Here is a 22,641-nt window from a genome sequence, read left to right as displayed (position 1 = left end):
GGATGTAATTTCTCTCCAGAAGGACTTGGGGAGACTGGAAACTTGGGCAGGTAAATGGCAGATGAGGTTTAATACAGATAAATGTAAGGTTATGCATTTGAGAAACAAGAATAAACAGGAGACTTGCAAATTAAATGGGGATAAATTGGGAGGAATCCTTGATGGAGAAGGATTTAGGAGTGCTTGTACACAGCAATAGTGCCCAAAGTCATGCAGTAACTGCAAAGGCAAACAAGATCTTATCTTACAAAAAATGGGCAATGGATGGGAGGGAAGTCCATGCTTAGTCATTCTCTCTGATAAGTGAATCATACAGATACAAGTACACACAGACCGATATGCCACATATCTGCAGGTCCTTACTCTGTCAGCTTCTCCTTGCTCTCTAGGCTCTCCCCTGGATTCTCCTTCGCGGGCATCACCTCTGCTTCCCCCTGCCCCACCTCGTTCTGCCTTCTCCCTCCTTTCTCCTCTTCTTCTGCCTTCTGCACTCCATCGGAGTTGTCATGTCTCCATTTATGCTCCTCTTCTCGTTCAAGGGCTTCCTGTCTGCTCTTCTCAGACACCATCTCCTTGTACCTGGTAAGACGAATATTATATTAACATTACCATCCAACCACTATTATATTGGGGATTGAAAATTACACTAAAAAGTATTTATAGAAAATACAAAATTATTGTGATCTACTTAGATTTTGCATAGGCTTTGATACGGTTCCACACAAGAGGTTAATGTACAAAATAAAGCAAATTGGACTCTAAAAATATTTGCACCTGGATTGAAAACTGGTTGAAGGATACACAACATAGAGTTGTCATAAATGGAACTTTTTCAGGTTGGGCTAAAGTCGTGAGTGGAGTACCTCAGGGATCGGTACTGGGACCCCTGCTTTTTAACTTGTTTGTTAATGACCTTGAGGTTGGCATCGAGAGCAAAGTCTCAATCTTTGCTGATGATACTAAATTGTGTAAGGTAGTAGAATCAGAGCAGGATGTAATTTCTCTCCAGAAGGACTTGGGGAGACTGGAAACTTGGGCAGGTAAATGGCAGATGAGGTTTAATACAGATAAATGTAAGGTTATGCATTTTTGAAACAAGAATAAACAGGAGACTTGCAAATTAAATGGGGATAAATTGGGGGAATCCTTGATGGAGAAGGATTTAGGAGTGCTTGTACACAGCAATAGTGCCCAAAGTCATGCAGTAACTGCAAAGGCAAACAAGATCTTATCTTACAATAAATGGGCAATGGATGGAAGGGAAGTCCATGCTCAGTCACTCTCTCTGATAAGTGAATCATACTGATACAAGTACACACAGACCGATATGCCACATATCTGCAGGTCCTTACTCTGTCAGCTTCTCCTTGCTCTCTAGGCTCTCCCCTGGATTCTCCTCCTCGGGCATCACCGCTGCTTCCCCCTGCCCCACCTCGTTCTGCCTTCTCCCTCCTTTCTCCTCTTCTTCTGCCTTCTGCACTCCATCGGAGTTGTCATGTCTCCATTTATGCTCCTCTTCTCGTTCAAGGGCTTCCTGTCTGCTCTTCTCAGACACAATCTCCTTGTACCTGGTAAGACGGATATTATATTAACATTACCATCCAACCACTAATATATTGGGGATTGAAAATTACACTAAAAAGTATTTATAGAAAATACTAAATTATTGTGATCTACTTAGATTTTGCATAGGCTTTGATACGGTTCCACACAAGAGGTTAATGTACAAAATAAAGCAAATTGGACTCTAAAAATATTTGCACCTGGATTGAAAACTGGTTGAAGGATACACAACATAGAGTTGTCATAAATGGAACTTTTTCAGGTTGGGCTAAAGTCGTGAGTGGAGTACCTCAGGGATCGGTACTGGGACCCCTGCTTTTTAACTTGTTTGTTAATGACCTTGAGGTTGGCATCGAGAGCAAAGTCTCAATCTTTGCTGATGATACTAAATTGTGTAAGGTAGTAGAATCAGAGCAGGATGTAATTTCTCTCCAGAAGGACTTGGGGAGACTGGATACTTGGGCAGGTAAATGGCAGATGAGGTTTAATACAGATAAATGTAAGGTTATGCATTTTTGAAACAAGAATAAACAGGAGACTTGCAAATTAAATGGGGATAAATTGGGGGAATCCTTGATGGAGAAGGATTTAGGAGTGCTTGTACACAGCAATAGTGCCCAAAGTCATGCAGTAACTGCAAAGGCAAACAAGATCTTATCTTACAATAAATGGGCAATGGATGGAAGGGAAGTCCATGCTTAGTCATTCTCTCTGATAAGTGAATCATACAGATACAAGTACACACAGACCGATATGCCACATATCTGCAGGTCCGTACTCTGTCAGCTTCTCCTTGCTCTCTAGGCTCTCCCCTGGATTCTCCTTCGCGGGCATCACCTCTGCTTCCCCCTGCCCCACCTCGTTCTGCCTTCTCCCTCCTTTCTCCTCTTCTTCTGCTTTCTGCACTCCATCGGAGTTGTCATGTCTCCATTTATGCTCCTCTTCTCGTTCAAGGGCTTCCTGTCTGCTCTTCTCAGACACCATCTCCTTGTACCTGGTAAGACGAATATTATATTAACATTACCATCCAACCACTATTATATTGGGGATTGAAAATTACACTAAAAAGTATTTATAGAAAATACAAAATTATTGTGATCTACTTAGATTTTGCATAGGCTTTGATACGGTTCCACACAAGAGGTTAATGTACAAAATAAAGCAAATTGGACTCTAAAAATATTTGCACCTGGATTGAAAACTGGTTGAAGGATACACAACATAGAGTTGTCATAAATGGAACTTTTTCAGGTTGGGCTAAAGTCGTGAGTGGAGTACCTCAGGGATCGGTACTGGGACCCCTGCTTTTTAACTTGTTTGTTAATGACCTTGAGGTTGGCATCGAGAGCAAAGTCTCAATCTTTGCTGATGATACTAAATTGTGTAAGGTAGTAGAATCAGAGCAGGATGTAATTTCTCTCCAGAAGGACTTGGGGAGACTGGAAACTTGGGCAGGTAAATGGCAGATGAGGTTTAATACAGATAAATGTAAGGTTATGCATTTTTGAAACAAGAATAAACAGGAGACTTGCAAATTAAATGGGGATAAATTGGGGGAATCCTTGATGGAGAAGGATTTAGGAATGCTTGTACACAGCAATAGTGCCCAAAGTCATGCAGTAACTGCAAAGGCAAACAAGATCTTATCTTACAATAAATGGGCAATGGATGGAAGGGAAGTCCATGCTCAGTCACTCTCTCTGATAAGTGAATCATACTGATACAAGTACACACAGACCGATATGCCACATATCTGCAGGTCCTTACTCTGTCAGCTTCTCCTTGCTCTCTAGGCTCTCCCCTGGATTCTCCTCCTCGGGCATCACCGCTGCTTCCCCCTGCCCCACCTCGTTCTGCCTTCTCCCTCCTTTCTCCTCTTCTTCTGCCTTCTGCACTCCATCGGAGTTGTCATGTCTCCATTTATGCTCCTCTTCTCGTTCAAGGGCTTCCTGTCTGCTCTTCTCAGACACAATCTCCTTGTACCTGGTAAGACGGATATTATATTAACATTACCATCCAACCACTAATATATTGGGGATTGAAAATTACACTAAAAAGTATTTATAGAAAATACTAAATTATTGTGATCTACTTAGATTTTGCATAGGCTTTGATACGGTTCCACACAAGAGGTTAATGTACAAAATAAAGCAAATTGGACTCTAAAAATATTTGCACCTGGATTGAAAACTGGTTGAAGGATACACAATATAGAGTTGTCATAAATGGAACTTTTTCAGGTTGGGCTAAAGTCGTGAGTGGAGTACCTCAGGGATCGGTACTGGGACCCCTGCTTTTTAACTTGTTTGTTAATGACCTTGAGGTTGGCATCGAGAGCAAAGTCTCAATCTTTGCTGATGATACTAAATTGTGTAAGGTAGTAGAATCAGAGCAGGATGTAATTTCTCTCCAGAAGGACTTGGGGAGACTGGATACTTGGGCAGGTAAATGGCAGATGAGGTTTAATACAGATAAATGTAAGGTTATGCATTTTTGAAACAAGAATAAACAGGAGACTTGCAAATTAAATGGGGATAAATTGGGGGAATCCTTGATGGAGAAGGATTTAGGAGTGCTTGTACACAGCAATAGTGCCCAAAGTCATGCAGTAACTGCAAAGGCAAACAAGATCTTATCTTACAATAAATGGGCAATGGATGGAAGGGAAGTCCATGCTCAGTCACTCTCTCTGATAAGTGAATCATACAGATACAAGTACACACAGACCGATATGCCACATATCTGCAGGTCCTTACTCTGTCAGCTTCTCCTTGCTCTCTAGGCTCTCCCCTGGATTCTCCTTCTCGGGCATCACCTCTGCTTCCCCCTGCCCCACCTCGTTCTGCCTTCTCCCTCCTTTCTCCTCTTCTTTTGCCTTCTGCACTCCATCGGAGTTGTCATGTCTCCATTTATGCTCCTCTTCTCGTTCAAGGGCTTCCTGTCTGCTCTTCTCAGACACCATCTCCTTGTACCTGGTAAGACGGATATTATATTAACATTACCATCCAATCACTATTATATTGGGGATTGAAAATTACACTAAAAAGTATTTATAGAAAATACTAAATTATTGTGATCTACTTAGATTTTGCATAGGCTTTGATACGGTTCCACACAAGAGGTTAATGTACAAAATAAAGCAAATTGGACTCTAAAAATATTTGCACCTGGATTGAAAACTGGTTGAAGGATACACAACATAGAGTTGTCATACACTGGCGACACACTTTATTTGAGCTCGGCTAGTCCCACGAATTCGGGTATACCCGGGTGTATTGAGGTTTGTGACTGTTTTCTGCCCGAGTGCATTGAGTTATTTTCCGGCAGGGATTGAAGCATTTTATTCCCGTTGGCTGCAATACTGCACAGTACATATATATATACTGCATTACAATTCATGAATTTATGCCATCTGGTAGACACGCGAAGCATTGCAGCCTATTAAATCCTAATCATTATCATTTAACAGATCAGCCGCCCGTCAGCCAGGCATGAACCCAGGCTGGGAAGGCAAATGCAACGGGGCTTGTCAGAGGTGAGGAGCGGCGCATTCCAGGTATCTGCCAGGTACATACCGGGTATTTGCTCGAATAAAGTGTGTCGGTGCAGTAAATGGAACTTTTTCAGGTTGGGCTAAAGTCGTGAGTGGAGTACCTCAGGGATCGGTACTGGGACCCCTGCTTTTTAACTTGTTTGTTAATGACCTTGAGGTTGGCATCGAGAGCAAAGTCTCAATCTTTGCTGATGATACTAAATTGTGTAAGGTAGTAGAATCAGAGCAGGATGTACTTTCTCTCCAGAAGGACTTGGGGAGACTGGAAACTTGGGCAGGTAAATGGCAGATGAGGTTTAATACAGATAAATGTAAGGTTATGCATTTGAGAAACAAGAATAAACAGGAGACTTGCAAATTAAATGGGGATAAATTGGGGGAATCCTTGATGGAGAAGGATTTAGGAGTGCTTGTACACAGCAATAGTGCCCAAAGTCATGCAGTAACTGCAAAGGCAAACAAGATCTTATCTTACAATAAATGGGCAATGGATGGAAGGGAAGTCCATGCTCAGTCACTCTCTCTGATAAGTGAATCATACAGATACAAGTACACACAGATCGATATGCCACATATCTGCAGGTCCTTACTCTGTCAGCTTCTCCTTGCTCTCTAGGCTCTCCCCTGGATTCTCCTTCTCGGGCATCACCTCTGCTTCCCCCTGCCCCACCTCATTCTGCCTTCTCCCTCCTTTCTCCTCTTCTTCTGCCTTCTGCACTCCATCGGAGTTGTCATGTCTCCATTTATGCTCCTCTTCTCGTTCAAGGGCTTCCTGTCTGCTCTTCTCAGACACCATCTCCTTGTACCTAGTAAGACGGATATTATATTAACATTACCATCCAACCACTATTATATTGGGGATTGAAAATTACACTAAAAAGTATTTATAGAAAATACAAAATTATTGTGATCTACTTAGATTTTGCATAGGCTTTGATACGGTTCCACACAAGAGGTTAATGTACAAAATAAAGCAAATTGGACTCTAAAAATATTTGCACCTGGATTGAAAACTGGTTGAAGGATACACAACATAGAGTTGTCATAAATGGAACTTTTTCAGGTTGGGCTAAAGTCGTGAGTGGAGTACCTCAGGGATCGGTACTAGGACCCCTGCTTTTTAACTTGTTTGTTAATGACCTTGAGGTTGGCATCGAGAGCAAAGTCTTAATCTTTGCTGATGATACTAAATTGTGTAAGGTAGTATAATCAGAGCAGGATGTAATTTCTCTCCAGAAGGACTTGGGGAGACTGGAAACTTGGGCAGGTAAATGGCAGATGAGGTTTAATACAGATAAATGTAAGGTTATGCATTTGAGAAACAAGAATAAACAGGAGACTTGCAAATTAAATGGGGATAAATTGGGGGAATCCTTGATGGAGAAGGATTTAGGAGTGCTTGTACACAGCAATAGTGCCCAAAGTCATGCAGTAACTGCAAAGGCAAACAAGATCTTATCTTACAATAAATGGGCAATGGATGGAAGGGAAGTCCATGCTCAGTCACTCTCTCTGATAAGTGAATCATACAGATACAAGTACACACAGACCGATATGCCACATATCTGCAGGTCCTTACTCTGTCAGCTTCTCCTTGCTCTCTAGGCTCTCCCCTCGATTCTCCTTCTCGGGCATCACCTCTGCTTCCCCCTGCCCCACCTCGTTCTGCCTTCTCCCTCCTTTCTCCTCTTCTTCTGCCTTCTGCACTCCATCGGAGTTGTCATGTCTCCATTTATGCTCCTCTTCTCGTTCAAGGGCTTCCTGTTTGCTCTTCTCAGACACCATCTCCTTGTACCTGGTAAGACGGATATTATATTAACATTACCATCCAACCACTATTATATTGGGGATTGAAAATTACACTAAAAAGTATTTATAGAAAATACTAAATTATTGTGATCTACTTAGATTTTGCATAGGCTTTGATACGGTTCCACACAAGAGGTTAATGTACAAAATAAAGCAAATTGGACTCTAAAAATATTTGCACCTGGATTGAAAACTGGTTGAAGGATACACAACATAGAGTTGTCGTAAATGGAACTTTTTCTGGTTGGGCTAAAGTCGTGAGTGGAGTACCTCAGGGATCGGTACTAGGACCCCTGCTTTTTAACTTGTTTGTTAATGACCTTGAGGTTGGCATCGAGAGAAAAGTCTTAATCTTTGCTGATGATACTAAATTGTGTAAGGTAGTAGAATCAGAGCAGGATGTAATTTCTCTCCAGAAGGACTTGGGGAGACTGGAAACTTGGGCAGGTAAATGGCAGATGAGGTTTAATACAGATAAATGTAAGGTTATGCATTTGAGAAACAAGAATAAACAGGAGACTTGCAAATTAAATGGGGATAAATTGGGGGAATCCTTGATGGAGAAGGATTTAGGAGTGCTTGTACACAGCAATAGTGCCCAAAGTCATGCAGTAACTGCAAAGGCAAACAAGATTTTATCTTACAATAAATGGGCAATGGATGGAAGGGAAGTCCATGCTCAGTCACTCTCTCTGATAAGTGAATCATACAGATACAAGTACACAGACCGATATGCCACATATCTGCAGGTCCTTACTCTGTCAGCTTCTCCTTGCTCTCTAGGCTCTCCCCTGGATTCTCCTTCGCGGGCATCACCTCTGCTTCCCCCTGCCCCACCTCGTTCTGCCTTCTCCCTCCTTTCTCCTCTTCTTCTGCTTTCTGCACTCCATCGGAGTTGTCATGTCTCCATTTATGCTCCTCTTCTCGTTCAAGGGCTTCCTGTCTGCTCTTCTCAGACACCATCTCCTTGTACCTGGTAAGACGAATATTATATTAACATTACCATCCAACCACTATTATATTGGGGATTGAAAATTACACTAAAAAGTATTTATAGAAAATACAAAATTATTGTGATCTACTTAGATTTTGCATAGGCTTTGATACGGTTCCACACAAGAGGTTAATGTACAAAATAAAGCAAATTGGACTCTAAAAATATTTGCACCTGGATTGAAAACTGGTTGAAGGATACACAACATAGAGTTGTCATAAATGGAACTTTTTCAGGTTGGGCTAAAGTCGTGAGTGGAGTACCTCAGGGATCGGTACTGGGACCCCTGCTTTTTAACTTGTTTGTTAATGACCTTGAGGTTGGCATCGAGAGCAAAGTCTCAATCTTTGCTGATGATACTAAATTGTGTAAGGTAGTAGAATCAGAGCAGGATGTAATTTCTCTCCAGAAGGACTTGGGGAGACTGGAAACTTGGGCAGGTAAATGGCAGATGAGGTTTAATACAGATAAATGTAAGGTTATGCATTTTTGAAACAAGAATAACAGGAGACTTGCAAATTAAATGGGGATAAATTGGGGGAATCCTTGATGGAGAAGGATTTAGGAATGCTTGTACACAGCAATAGTGCCCAAAGTCATGCAGTAACTGCAAAGGCAAACAAGATCTTATCTTACAATAAATGGGCAATGGAAGGAAGGGAAGTCCATGCTCAGTCACTCTCTCTGATAAGTGAATCATACTGATACAAGTACACACAGACCGATATGCCACATATCTGCAGGTCCTTACTCTGTCAGCTTCTCCTTGCTCTCTAGGCTCTCCCCTGGATTCTCCTCCTCGGGCATCACCGCTGCTTCCCCCTGCCCCACCTCGTTCTGCCTTCTCCCTCCTTTCTCCTCTTCTTCTGCCTTCTGCACTCCATCGGAGTTGTCATGTCTCCATTTATGCTCCTCTTCTCGTTCAAGGGCTTCCTGTCTGCTCTTCTCAGACACAATCTCCTTGTACCTGGTAAGACGGATATTATATTAACATTACCATCCAACCACTAATATATTGGGGATTGAAAATTACACTAAAAAGTATTTATAGAAAATACTAAATTATTGTGATCTACTTAGATTTTGCATAGGCTTTGATACGGTTCCACACAAGAGGTTAATGTACAAAATAAAGCAAATTGGACTCTAAAAATATTTGCACCTGGATTGAAAACTGGTTGAAGGATACACAACATAGAGTTGTCATAAATGGAACTTTTTCAGGTTGGGCTAAAGTCGTGAGTGGAGTACCTCAGGGATCGGTACTGGGACCCCTGCTTTTTAACTTGTTTGTTAATGACCTTGAGGTTGGCATCGAGAGCAAAGTCTCAATCTTTGCTGATGATACTAAATTGTGTAAGGTAGTAGAATCAGAGCAGGATGTAATTTCTCTCCAGAAGGACTTGGGGAGACTGGATACTTGGGCAGGTAAATGGCAGATGAGGTTTAATACAGATAAATGTAAGGTTATGCATTTTTGAAACAAGAATAAACAGGAGACTTGCAAATTAAATGGGGATAAATTGGGGGAATCCTTGATGGAGAAGGATTTAGGAGTGCTTGTACACAGCAATAGTGCCCAAAGTCATGCAGTAACTGCAAAGGCAAACAAGATCTTATCTTACAATAAATGGGCAATGGATGGAAGGGAAGTCCATGCTCAGTCACTCTCTCTGATAAGTGAATCATACAGATACAAGTACACACAGACCGATATGCCACATATCTGCAGGTCCTTACTCTGTCAGCTTCTCCTTGCTCTCTAGGCTCTCCCCTGGATTCTCCTTCTCGGGCATCACCTCTGCTTCCCCCTGCCCCACCTCGTTCTGCCTTCTCCCTCCTTTCTCCTCTTCTTCTGCCTTCTGCACTCCATCGGAGTTGTCATGTCTCCATTTATGCTCCTCTTCTCGTTCAAGGGCTTCCTGTCTGCTCTTCTCAGACACCATCTCCTTGTACCTGGTAAGACGGATATTATATTAACATTACCATCCAATCACTATTATATTGGGGATTGAAAATTACACTAAAAAGTATTTATAGAAAATACAAAATTATTGTGATCTACTTAGATTTTGCATAGGCTTTGATACGGTTCCACACAAGAGGTTAATGTACAAAATAAAGCAAATTGGACTCTAAAAATATTTGCACCTGGATTGAAAACTGGTTGAAGGATACACAACATAGAGTTGTCGTAAATGGAACTTTTTCATGTTGGGCTAAAGTCGTGAGTGGAGTACCTCAGGGATCGGTACTAGAACCCCTGCTTTTTAACTTGTTTGTTAATGACCTTGAGGTTGGCATCGAGAGCAAAGTCTTAATCTTTGCTGATGATACTAAATTGTGTAAAGTAGTAGAATCAGAGCAGGATGTAATTTCTCTCCAGAAGGACTTGGGGAGACTGGAAACTTGGGCAGGTAAATGGCAGATGAGGTTTAATACAGATAAATGTAAGGTTATGCATTTGAGAAACAAGAATAAACAGGAGACTTGCAAATTAAATGGGGATAAATTGGGGGAATCCTTGATGGAGAAGGATTTAGGAGTGCTTGTACACAGCAATAGTGCCCAAAGTCATGCAGTAACAGCAAAGGCAAACAAGATCTTATCTTACAATAAATGGGCAATGGATGGAAGGGAAGTCCATGCTCAGTCACTCTCTCTGATAAGTGAATCATACAGATACAAGTACACACAGACCGATATGCCACATATCTGCAGGTCCTTACTCTGTCAGCTTCTCCTTGCTCTCTAGGCTCTCCCCTGGATTCTCCTTCTCGGGCATCACCTTTGCTTCCCCCTGCCCCACCTCGTTCTGCCTTCTCCCTCCTTTCTCCTCTTCTTCTGCCTTCTGCACTCCATCGGAGTTGTCATGTCTCCATTTATGCTCCTCTTCTCGTTCAAGGGCTTCCTGTCTGCTCTTCTCAGACACCATCTCCTTGTACCTGGTAAGACGGATATTATATTAACATTACCATCCAACCACTATTATATTGGGGATTGAAAATTACACTAAAAAGTATTTATAGAAAATACTAAATTATTGTGATCTACTTAGATTTTGCATAGGCTTTGATACGGTTCCACACAAGAGGTTAATGTACAAAATAAAGCAAATTGGACTCTAAAAATATTTGCTCCTGGATTGAAAACTGGTTGAAGGATACACAACATAGAGTTGTCGTAAATGGAACTTTTTCAGGTTGGGCTAAAGTCGTGAGTGGAGTACCTCAGGGATCGGTACTAGGACCCCTGCTTTTTAACTTGTTTGTTAATGACCTTGAGGTTGGCATCGAGAGCAAAGTCTTAATCTTTGCTGATGATACTAAATTGTGTAAGGTAGTAGAATCAGAGCAGGATGTAATTTCTCTCCAGAAGGACTTGGGAGACTGGCAACTTGGGCAGGTAAATGGCAGATGAGGTTTAATACAGATAAATGTAAGGTTATGCATTTGAGAAACAAGAATAAACAGGAGACTTGCAAATTAAATGGGGATAAATTGGGGGAATCCTTGATGGAGAAGGATTTAGGAGTGCTTGTACACAGCAATAGTGCCCAAAGTCATGCAGTAACTGCAAAGGCAAACAAGATCTTATCTTACAATAAATGGGCAATGGATGGAAGGGAAGTCCATGCTCAGTCACTCTCTCTGATAAGTGAATCATACAGATACAAGTACACACAGACCGATATGCCACATATCTGCAGGTCCTTACTCTGTCAGCTTCTCCTTGCTCTCTAGGCTCTCCCCTGGATTCTCCTTCTCGGGCATCACCTCTGCTTCCCCCTGCCCCACCTCGTTCTGCCTTCTCCCTCCTTTCTCCTCTTCTTTTGCCTTCTGCACTCCATCGGAGTTGTCATGTCTCCATTTATGCTCCTCTTCTCGTTCAAGGGCTTCCTGTCTGCTCTTCTCAGACACCATCTCCTTGTACCTGGTAAGACGGATATTATATTAACATTACCATCCAATCACTATTATATTGGGGATTGAAAATTACACTAAAAAGTATTTATAGAAAATACAAAATTATTGTGATCTACTTAGATTTTGCATAGGCTTTGATACGGTTCCACACACGAGGTTAATGTACAAAATAAAGCAAATTGGACTCTAAAAATATTTGCACCTGGATTGAAAACTGGTTGAAGGATACACAACATAGAGTTGTCATAAATGGAACTTTTTCAGGTTGGGCTAAAGTCGTGAGTGGAGTACCTCAGGGATCGGTACTGGGACCCCTGCTTTTTAACTTGTTTGTTAATGACCTTGAGGTTGGCATCGAGAGCAAAATCTCAATCTTTGCTGATGATACTAAATTGTGTAAGGTAGTAGAATCAGAGCAGGATGTAATTTCTCTCCAGAAGGACTTGGGGAGACTGGAAACTTGGGCAGGTAAATGGCAGATGAGGTTTAATACAGATAAATGTAAGGTTATGCATTTGAGAAACAAGAATAAACAGGAGACTTGCAAATTAAATGGGGATAAATTGGGGGAATCCTTGATGGAGAAGGATTTAGGAGTGCTTGTACACAGCAATAGTGCCCAAAGTCATGCAGTAACTGCAAAGGCAAACAAGATCTTATCTTACAATAAATGGGCAATGGATGGAAGGGAAGTCCATGCTCAGTCACTCTCTCTGATAAGTGAATCATACAGATACAAGTACACACAGACCGATATGCCACATATCTGCAGGTCCTTACTCTGTCAGCTTCTCCTTGCTCTCTAGGCTCTCCCCTGGATTCTCCTTCTCGGGCATCACCTCTGCTTCCCCCTGCCCCACCTCGTTCTGCCTTCTCCCTCCTTTCTCCTCTTCTTCTGCCTTCTGCACTCCATCGGAGTTGTCATGTCTCCATTTATGCTCCTCTTCTCGTTCAAGGGCTTCCTGTCTGCTCTTCTCAGACACCATCTCCTTGTACCTGGTAAGACGGATATTATATTAACATTACCATCCAACCACTATTATATTGGGGATTGAAAATTACACTAAAAAGTATTTATAGAAAATACTAAATTATTGTGATCTACTTAGATTTTGCATAGGCTTTGATACGGTTCCACACAAGAGGTTAATGTACAAAATAAAGCAAATTGGACTCTAAAAATATTTGCACCTGGATTGAACCCTGGTTGAAGGATACACAACATAGAGTTGTCATAAATGGAACTTTTTCAGGTTGGGCTAAAGTCGTGAGTGGAGTACCTCAGGGATCGGTACTGGGACCCCTGCTTTTTAACTTGTTTGTTAATGACCTTGAGGTTGGCATCGAGAGCAAAGTCTTAATCTTTGCTGATGATACTAAATTGTGTAAGGTAGTAGAATCAGAGCAGGATGTAATTTCTCTCCAGAAGGACTTGGGGAGACTGGAAACTTGGGCAGGTAAATGGCAGATGAGGTTTAATACAGATAAATGTAAGGTTATGCATTTTTGAAACAAGAATAAACAGGAGACTTGCAAATTAAATGGGGATAAATTGGGGGAATCCTTGATGGAGAAGGATTTAGGAGTGCTTGTACACAGCAATAGTGCCCAAAGTCATGCAGTAACTGCAAAGGCAAACAAGATCTTATCTTACAATAAATGGGCAATGGATGGAAGGGAAGTCCATGCTCAGTCACTCTCTCTGATAAGTGAATCATACAGATACAAGTACACACAGACCGATATGCCACATATCTGCAGGTCCTTACTCTGTCAGCTTCTCCTTGCTCTCTAGGCTCTCCCCTGGATTCTCCTTCTCGGGCATCACCTCTGCTTCCCCCTGCCCCACCTCGTTCTGCCTTCTCCCTCCTTTCTCCTCTTCTTTTGCCTTCTGCACTCCATCGGAGTTGTCATGTCTCCATTTATGCTCCTCTTCTCGTTCAAGGGCTTCCTGTCTGCTCTTCTCAGACACCATCTCCTTGTACCTGGTAAGACGGATATTATATTAACATTACCATCCAATCACTATTATATTGGGGATTGAAAATTACACTAAAAAGTATTTATAGAAAATACAAAATTATTGTGATCTACTTAGATTTTGCATAGGCTTTGATACGGTTCCACACAAGAGGTTAATGTACAAAATAAAGCAAATTGGACTCTAAAAATATTTGCACCTGGATTGAAAACTGGTTGAAGGATACACAACATAGAGTTGTCGTAAATGGAACTTTTTCATGTTGGGCTAAAGTCGTGAGTGGAGTACCTCAGGGATCGGTACTAGAACCCCTGCTTTTTAACTTGTTTGTTAATGACCTTGAGGTTGGCATCGAGAGCAAAGTCTTAATCTTTGCTGATGATACTAAATTGTGTAAAGTAGTAGAATCAGAGCAGGATGTAATTTCTCTCCAGAAGGACTTGGGGAGACTGGAAACTTGGGCAGGTAAATGGCAGATGAGGTTTAATACAGATAAATGTAAGGTTATGCATTTGAGAAACAAGAATAAACAGGAGACTTGCAAATTAAATGGGGATAAATTGGGGGAATCCTTGATGGAGAAGGATTTAGGAGTGCTTGTACACAGCAATAGTGCCCAAAGTCATGCAGTAACTGCAAAGGCAAACAAGATCTTATCTTACAATAAATGGGCAATGGATGGAAGGGAAGTCCATGCTCAGTCACTCTCTCTGATAAGTGAATCATACAGATACAAGTACACACAGATCGATATGCCACATATCTGCAGGTCCTTACTCTGTCAGCTTCTCCTTGCTCTCTAGGCTCTCCCCTGGATTCTCCTTCTCGGGCATCACCTCTGCTTCCCCCTGCCCCACCTCATTCTGCCTTCTCCCTCCTTTCTCCTCTTCTTCTGCCTTCTGCACTCCATCGGAGTTGTCATGTCTCCATTTATGCTCCTCTTCTCGTTCAAGGGCTTCCTGTTTGCTCTTCTCAGACACCATCTCCTTGTACCTGGTAAGACGGATATTATATTAACATTACCATCCAACCACTATTATATTGGGGATTGAAAATTACACTAAAAAGTATTTATAGAAAATACTAAATTATTGTGATCTACTTAGATTTTGCATAGGCTTTGATACGGTTCCACACAAGAGGTTAATGTACAAAATAAAGCAAATTGGACTCTAAAAATATTTGCACCTGGATTGAAAACTGGTTGAAGGATACACAACATAGAGTTGTCGTAAATGGAACTTTTTCTGGTTGGGCTAAAGTCGTGAGTGGAGTACCTCAGGGATCGGTACTAGGACCCCTGCTTTTTAACTTGTTTGTTAATGACCTTGAGGTTGGCATCGAGAGCAAAGTCTTAATCTTTGCTGATGATACTAAATTGTGTAAGGTAGTAGAATCAGAGCAGGATGTAATTTCTCTCCAGAAGGACTTGGGGAGACTGGAAACTTGGGCAGGTAAATGGCAGATGAGGTTTAATACAGATAAATGTAAGGTTATGCATTTGAGAAACAAGAATAAACAGGAGACTTGCAAATTAAATGGGGATAAATTGGGGGAATCCTTGATGGAGAAGGATTTAGGAGTGCTTGTACACAGCAATAGTGCCCAAAGTCATGCAGTAACTGCAAAGGCAAACAAGATCTTATCTTACAATAAATGGGCAATGGATGGAAGGGAAGTCCATGCTCAGTCACTCTCTCTGATAAGTGAATCATACAGATACAAGTACACACAGACCGATATGCCACATATCTGCAGGTCCTTACTCTGTCAGCTTCTCCTTGCTCTCTAGGCTCTCCCCTGGATTCTCCTTCGCGGGCATCACCTCTGCTTCCCCCTGCCCCACCTCGTTCTGCCTTCTCCCTCCTTTCTCCTCTTCTTCTGCTTTCTGCACTCCATCGGAGTTGTCATGTCTCCATTTATGCTCCTCTTCTCGTTCAAGGGCTTCCTGTCTGCTCTTCTCAGACACCATCTCCTTGTACCTGGTAAGACGAATATTATATTAACATTACCATCCAACCACTATTATATTGGGGATTGAAAATTACACTAAAAAGTATTTATAGAAAATACTAAATTATTGTGATCTACTTAGATTTTGCATAGGCTTTGATACGGTTCCACACAAGAGGTTAATGTACAAAATAAAGCAAATTGGACTCTAAAAATATTTGCACCTGGATTGAAAACTGGTTGAAGGATACACAACATAGAGTTGTCATAAATGGAACTTTTTCAGGTTGGGCTAAAGTCGTGAGTGGAGTACCTCAGGGATCGGTACTGGGACCCCTGCTTTTTAACTTGTTTGTTAATGACCTTGAGGTTGGCATCGAGAGCAAAGTCTCAATCTTTGCTGATGATACTAAATTGTGTAAGGTAGTAGAATCAGAGCAGGATGTAATTTCTCTCCAGAAGGACTTGGGGAGACTGGATACTTGGGCAGGTAAATGGCAGATGAGGTTTAATACAGATAAATGTAAGGTTATGCATTTTTGAAACAAGAATAAACAGGAGACTTGCAAATTAAATGGGGATAAATTGGGGGAATCCTTGATGGAGAAGGATTTAGGAGTGCTTGTACACAGCAATAGTGCCCAAAGTCATGCAGTAACTGCAAAGGCAAACAAGATCTTATCTTACAATAAATGGGCAATGGATGGAAGGGAAGTCCATGCTCAGTCACTCTCTCTGATAAGTGAATCATACAGATACAAGTACACACAGACCGATATGCCACATATCTGCAGGTCCTTACTCTGTCAGCTTCTCCTTGCTCTCTAGGCTCTCCCCTGGATTCTCCTTCTCGGGCATCACCTCTGCTTCCCCCTGCCCCACCTCGTTCTGCCTTCTCCCTCCTTTCTCCTCTTCTTTTGCCTTCTGCACTCCATCGGAGTTGTCATGTCTCCATTTATGCTCCTCTTCTCGTTCAAGGGCTTCCTGTCTGCTCTTCTCAGACACCATCTCCTTGTACCTGGTAAGACGGATATTATATTAACATTACCATCCAATCACTATTATATTGGGGATTGAAAATTACACTAAAAAGTATTTATAGAAAATACAAAATTATTGTGATCTACTTAGATTTTGCATAGGCTTTGATACGGTTCCACACAAGAGGTTAATGTACAAAATAAAGCAAATTGGACTCTAAAAATATTTGCACCTGGATTGAAAACTGGTTGAAGGATACACAACATAGAGTTGTCATAAATGGAACTTTTTCAGGTTGGGCTAAAGTCGTGAGTGGAGTACCTCAGGGATCGGTACTGGGACCCCTGCTTTTTAACTTGTTTGTTAATGACCTTGAGGTTGGCATCGAGAGCAAAATCTCAATCTTTGCTGATGATACTAAATTGTGTAAGGTAGTAGAATCAGAGCAGGATGTAATTTCTCTCCAGAAGGACTTGGGGAGACTGGAAACTTGGGCAGGTAAATGGCAGATGAGGTTTAATACAGATAAATGTAAGGTTATGCATTTGAGAAACAAGAATAAACAGGAGACTTGCAAATTAAATGGGGATAAATTGGGGGAATCCTTGATGGAGAAGGATTTAGGAGTGCTTGTACACAGCAATAGTGCCCAAAGTCATGCAGTAACTGCAAAGGCAAACAAGATCTTATCTTACAATAAATGGGCAATGGATGGAAGGGAAGTCCATGCTCAGTCACTCTCTCTGATAAGTGAATCATACAGATACAAGTACACACAGACCGATATGCCACATATCTGCAGGTCCTTACTCTGTCAGCTTCTCCTTGCTCTCTAGGCTCTCCCCTGGATTCTCCTTCTCGGGCATCACCTCTGCTTCCCCCTGCCCCACCTCGTTCTGCCTTCTCCCTCCTTTCTCCTCTTCTTCTGCCTTCTGCACTCCATCGGAGTTGTCATGTCTCCATTTATGCTCCTCTTCTCGTTCAAGGGCTTCCTGTCTGCTCTTCTCAGACACCATCTCCTTGTACCTGGTAAGACGGATATTATATTAACATTACCATCCAACCACTATTATATTGGGGATTGAAAATTACACTAAAAAGTATTTATAGAAAATACAAAATTATTGTGATCTACTTAGATTTTGCATAGGCTTTGATACGGTTCCACACAAGAGGTTAATGTACAAAATAAAGCAAATTGGACTCTAAAAATATTTGCACCTGGATTGAAAACTGGTTGAAGGATACACAACATAGAGTTGTCATAAATGGAACTTTTTCAGGTTGGGCTAAAGTCGTGAGTGGAGTACCTCAGGGATCGGTACTGGGACCCCTGCTTTTTAACTTGTTTGTTAATGACCTTGAGGTTGGCATCGAGAGCAAAGTCTCAATCTTTGCTGATGATACTAAATTGTGTAAGGTAGTAGAATCAGAGCAGGATGTACTTTCTCTCCAGAAGGACTTGGGGAGACTGGAAACTTGGGCAGGTAAATGGCAGATGAGGTTTAATACAGATAAATGTAAGGTTATGCATTTGAGAAACAAGAATAAACAGGAGACTTGCAAATTAAATGGGGATAAATTGGGGGAATCCTTGATGGAGAAGGATTTAGGAGTGCTTGTACACAGCAATAGTGCCCAAAGTCATGCAGTAACTGCAAAGGCAAACAAGATCTTATCTTACAATAAATGGGCAATGGATGGAAGGGAAGTCCATGCTCAGTCACTCTCTCTGATAAGTGAATCATACAGATACAAGTACACACAGACCGATATGCCACATATCTGCAGGTCCTTACTCTGTCAGCTTCTCCTTGCTCTCTAGGCTCTCCCCTGGATTCTCCTTCTCGGGCATCACCTCTGCTTCCCCCTGCCCCACCTCGTTCTGCCTTCTCCCTCCTTTCTCCTCTTCTTCTGCCTTCTGCACTCCATCGGAGTTGTCATGTCTCCATTTATGCTCCTCTTCTCGTTCAAGGGCTTCCTGTCTGCTCTTCTCAGACACCATCTCCTTGTACCTGGTAAGACGGATATTATATTAACATTACCATCCAACCACTATTATATTGGGGATTGAAAATTACACTAAAAAGTATTTATAGAAAATACTAAATTATTGTGATCTACTTAGATTTTGCATAGGCTTTGATACGGTTCCACACAAGAGGTTAATGTACAAAATAAAGCAAATTGGACTCTAAAAATATTTGCACCTGGATTGAAAACTGGTTGAAGGATACACAACATAGAGTTGTCGTAAATGGAACTTTTTCAGGTTGGGCTAAAGTCGTGAGTGGAGTACCTCAGGGATCGGTACTAGGACCCCTGCTTTTTAACTTGTTTGTTAATGACCTTGAGGTTGGCATCGAGAGCAAAGTCTTAATCTTTGCTGATGATACTAAATTGTGTAAGGTAGTAGAATCAGAGCAGGATGTAATTTCTCTCCAGAAGGACTTGGGGAGACTGGATACTTGGGCAGGTAAATGGCAGATGAGGTTTAATACAGATAAATGTAAGGTTATGCATTTGAGAAACAAGAATAAACAGGAGACTTGCAAATTAAATGGGGATAAATTGGGGGAATCCTTGATGGAGAAGGATTTAGGAGTGCTTGTACACAGCAATAGTGCCCAAAGTCATGCAGTAACTGCAAAGGCAAACAAGATCTTATCTTACAATAAATGGGCAATGGATGGAAGGGAAGTCCATGCTCAGTCACTCTCTCTGATAAGTGAATCATACAGATACAAGTACACACAGACCGATATGCCACATATCTGCAGGTCCTTACTCTGTCAGCTTCTCCTTGCTCTCTAGGCTCTCCCCTGGATTCTCCTTCTCGGGCATCACCTCTGCTTCCCCCTGCCCCACCTCGTTCTGCCTTCTCCCTCCTTTCTCCTCTTCTTTTGCCTTCTGCACTCCATCGGAGTTGTCATGTCTCCATTTATGCTCCTCTTCTCGTTCAAGGGCTTCCTGTCTGCTCTTCTCAGACACCATCTCCTTGTACCTGGTAAGACGGATATTATATTAACATTACCATCCAATCACTATTATATTGGGGATTGAAAATTACACTAAAAAGTATTTATAGAAAATACTAAATTATTGTGATCTACTTAGATTTTGCATAGGCTTTGATACGGTTCCACACAAGAGGTTAATGTACAAAATAAAGCAAATTGGACTCTAAAAATATTTGCACCTGGATTGAAAACTGGTTGAAGGATACACAACATAGAGTTGTCGTAAATGGTACTTTTTCAGGTTGGGCTAAAGTCGTGAGTGGAGTACCTCAGGGATCGGTACTAGGACCCCTGCTTTTTAACTTGTTTGTTAATGACCTTGAGGTTGGCATCGAGAGCAAAGTCTTAATCTTTGCTGATGATACTAAATTGTGTAAGGTAGTAGAATCAGAGCAGGATGTAATTTCTCTCCAGAAGGACTTGGGAGACTGGCAACTTGGGCAGGTAAATGGCAGATGAGGTTTAATACAGATAAATGTAAGGTTATGCATTTGAGAAACAAGAATAAACAGGAGACTTGCAAATTAAATGGGGATAAATTGGTGGAATCCTTGATGGAGAAGGATTTAGGAGTGCTTGTACACAGCAATAGTGCCCAAAGTCATGCAGTAACTGCAAAGGCAAACAAGATCTTATCTTACAATAAATGGGCAATGGATGGAAGGGAAGTCCATGCTCAGTCACTCTCTCTGATAAGTGAATCATACAGATACAAGTACACACAGACCGATATGCCACATATCTGCAGGTCCTTACTCTGTCAGCTTCTCCTTGCTCTCTAGGCTCTCCCCTGGATTCTCCTTCTCGGGCATCACCTCTGCTTCCCCCTGCCCCACCTCGTTCTGCCTTCTCCCTCCTTTCTCCTCTTCTTTTGCCTTCTGCACTCCATCGGAGTTGTCATGTCTCCATTTATGCTCCTCTTCTCGTTCAAGGGCTTCCTGTCTGCTCTTCTCAGACACCATCTCCTTGTACCTGGTAAGACGGATATTATATTAACATTACCATCCAATCACTATTATATTGGGGATTGAAAATTACACTAAAAAGTATTTATAGAAAATACAAAATTATTGTGATCTACTTAGATTTTGCATAGGCTTTGATACGGTTCCACACAAGAGGTTAATGTACAAAATAAAGCAAATTGGACTCTAAAAATATTTGCACCTGGATTGAAAACTGGTTGAAGGATACACAACATAGAGTTGTCATAAATGGAACTTTTTCAGGTTGGGCTAAAGTCGTGAGTGGAGTACCTCAGGGATCGGTACTGGGACCCCTGCTTTTTAACTTGTTTGTTAATGACCTTGAGGTTGGCATCGAGAGCAAAATCTCAATCTTTGCTGATGATACTAAATTGTGTAAGGTAGTAGAATCAGAGCAGGATGTAATTTCTCTCCAGAAGGACTTGGGGAGACTGGATACTTGGGCAGGTAAATGGCAGATGAGGTTTAATACAGATAAATGTAAGGTTATGCATTTGAGAAACAAGAATAAACAGGAGACTTGCAAATTAAATGGGGATAAATTGGGGGAATCCTTGATGGAGAAGGATTTAGGAGTGCTTGTACACAGCAATAGTGCCCAAAGTCATGCAGTAACTGCAAAGGCAAACAAGATCTTATCTTACAATAAATGGGCAATGGATGGAAGGGAAGTCCATGCTCAGTCACTCTCTCTGATAAGTGAATCATACAGATACAAGTACACACAGACCGATATGCCACATATCTGCAGGTCCTTACTCTGTCAGCTTCTCCTTGCTCTCTAGGCTCTCCCCTGGATTCTCCTTCTCGGGCATCACCTCTGCTTCCCCCTGCCCCACCTCGTTCTGCCTTCTCCCTCCTTTCTCCTCTTCTTCTGCCTTCTGCACTCCATCGGAGTTGTCATGTCTCCATTTATGCTCCTCTTCTCGTTCAAGGGCTTCCTGTCTGCTCTTCTCAGACACCATCTCCTTGTACCTGGTAAGACGGATATTATATTAACATTACCATCCAACCACTATTATATTGGGGATTGAAAATTACACTAAAAAGTATTTATAGAAAATACTAAATTATTGTGATCTACTTAGATTTTGCATAGGCTTTGATACGGTTCCACACAAGAGGTTAATGTACAAAATAAAGCAAATTGGACTCTAAAAATATTTGCACCTGGATTGAAAACTGGTTGAAGGATACACAACATAGAGTTGTCATAAATGGAACTTTTTCAGGTTGGGCTAAAGTCGTGAGTGGAGTACCTCAGGGATCGGTACTGGGACCCCTGCTTTTTAACTTGTTTGTTAATGACCTTGAGGTTGGCATCGAGAGCAAAGTCTCAATCTTTGCTGATGATACTAAATTGTGTAAGGTAGTAGAATCAGAGCAGGATGTACTTTCTCTCCAGAAGGACTTGGGGAGACTGGAAACTTGGGCAGGTAAATGGCAGATGAGGTTTAATACAGATAAATGTAAGGTTATGCATTTGAGAAACAAGAATAAACAGGAGACTTGCAAATTAAATGGGGATAAATTGGGGGAATCCTTGATGGAGAAGGATTTAGGAGTGCTTGTACACAGCAATAGTGCCCAAAGTCATGCAGTAACTGCAAAGGCAAACAAGATCTTATCTTACAATAAATGGGCAATGGATGGAAGGGAAGTCCATGCTCAGTCACTCTCTCTGATAAGTGAATCATACAGATACAAGTACACACAGATCGATATGCCACATATCTGCAGATCCTTACTCTGTCAGCTTCTCCTTGCTCTCTAGGCTCTCCCCTGGATTCTCCTTCTCGGGCATCACCTCTGCTTCCCCCTGCCCCACCTCATTCTGCCTTCTCCCTCCTTTCTCCTCTTCTTCTGCCTTCTGCA

General features: G+C 41.7%; 1 protein-coding gene across 1 annotated transcript in view; it reads right to left on the bottom strand.

The window, feature by feature from the left end:
- Positions 1–359: 359 nt before the first annotated feature.
- The window catches only part of LOC142486294 (uncharacterized), a 38,554-nt gene continuing 16,272 nt past the window's right edge, over positions 360–22,641 (bottom strand). Inside the window, exons 2-3 of the mRNA XM_075584920.1 lie at positions 2,342–2,557; positions 360–579 (exon numbers count right to left, since the gene is read on the bottom strand). Of these exons, the coding sequence (XP_075441035.1) occupies positions 360–579; positions 2,342–2,557 (436 nt within the window). The remainder of the gene's footprint in view (positions 580–2,341; positions 2,558–22,641) is intronic.

The sequence above is a fragment of the Ascaphus truei genome, unplaced genomic scaffold (assembly GCF_040206685.1).
Source record: "Ascaphus truei isolate aAscTru1 unplaced genomic scaffold, aAscTru1.hap1 HAP1_SCAFFOLD_807, whole genome shotgun sequence".
NCBI classification, from domain to species: domain Eukaryota; kingdom Metazoa; phylum Chordata; class Amphibia; order Anura; family Ascaphidae; genus Ascaphus; species Ascaphus truei.
Note: the sequence above shows the minus strand (reverse complement) of the source record. Positions and strands in the feature narration are given on the sequence as shown.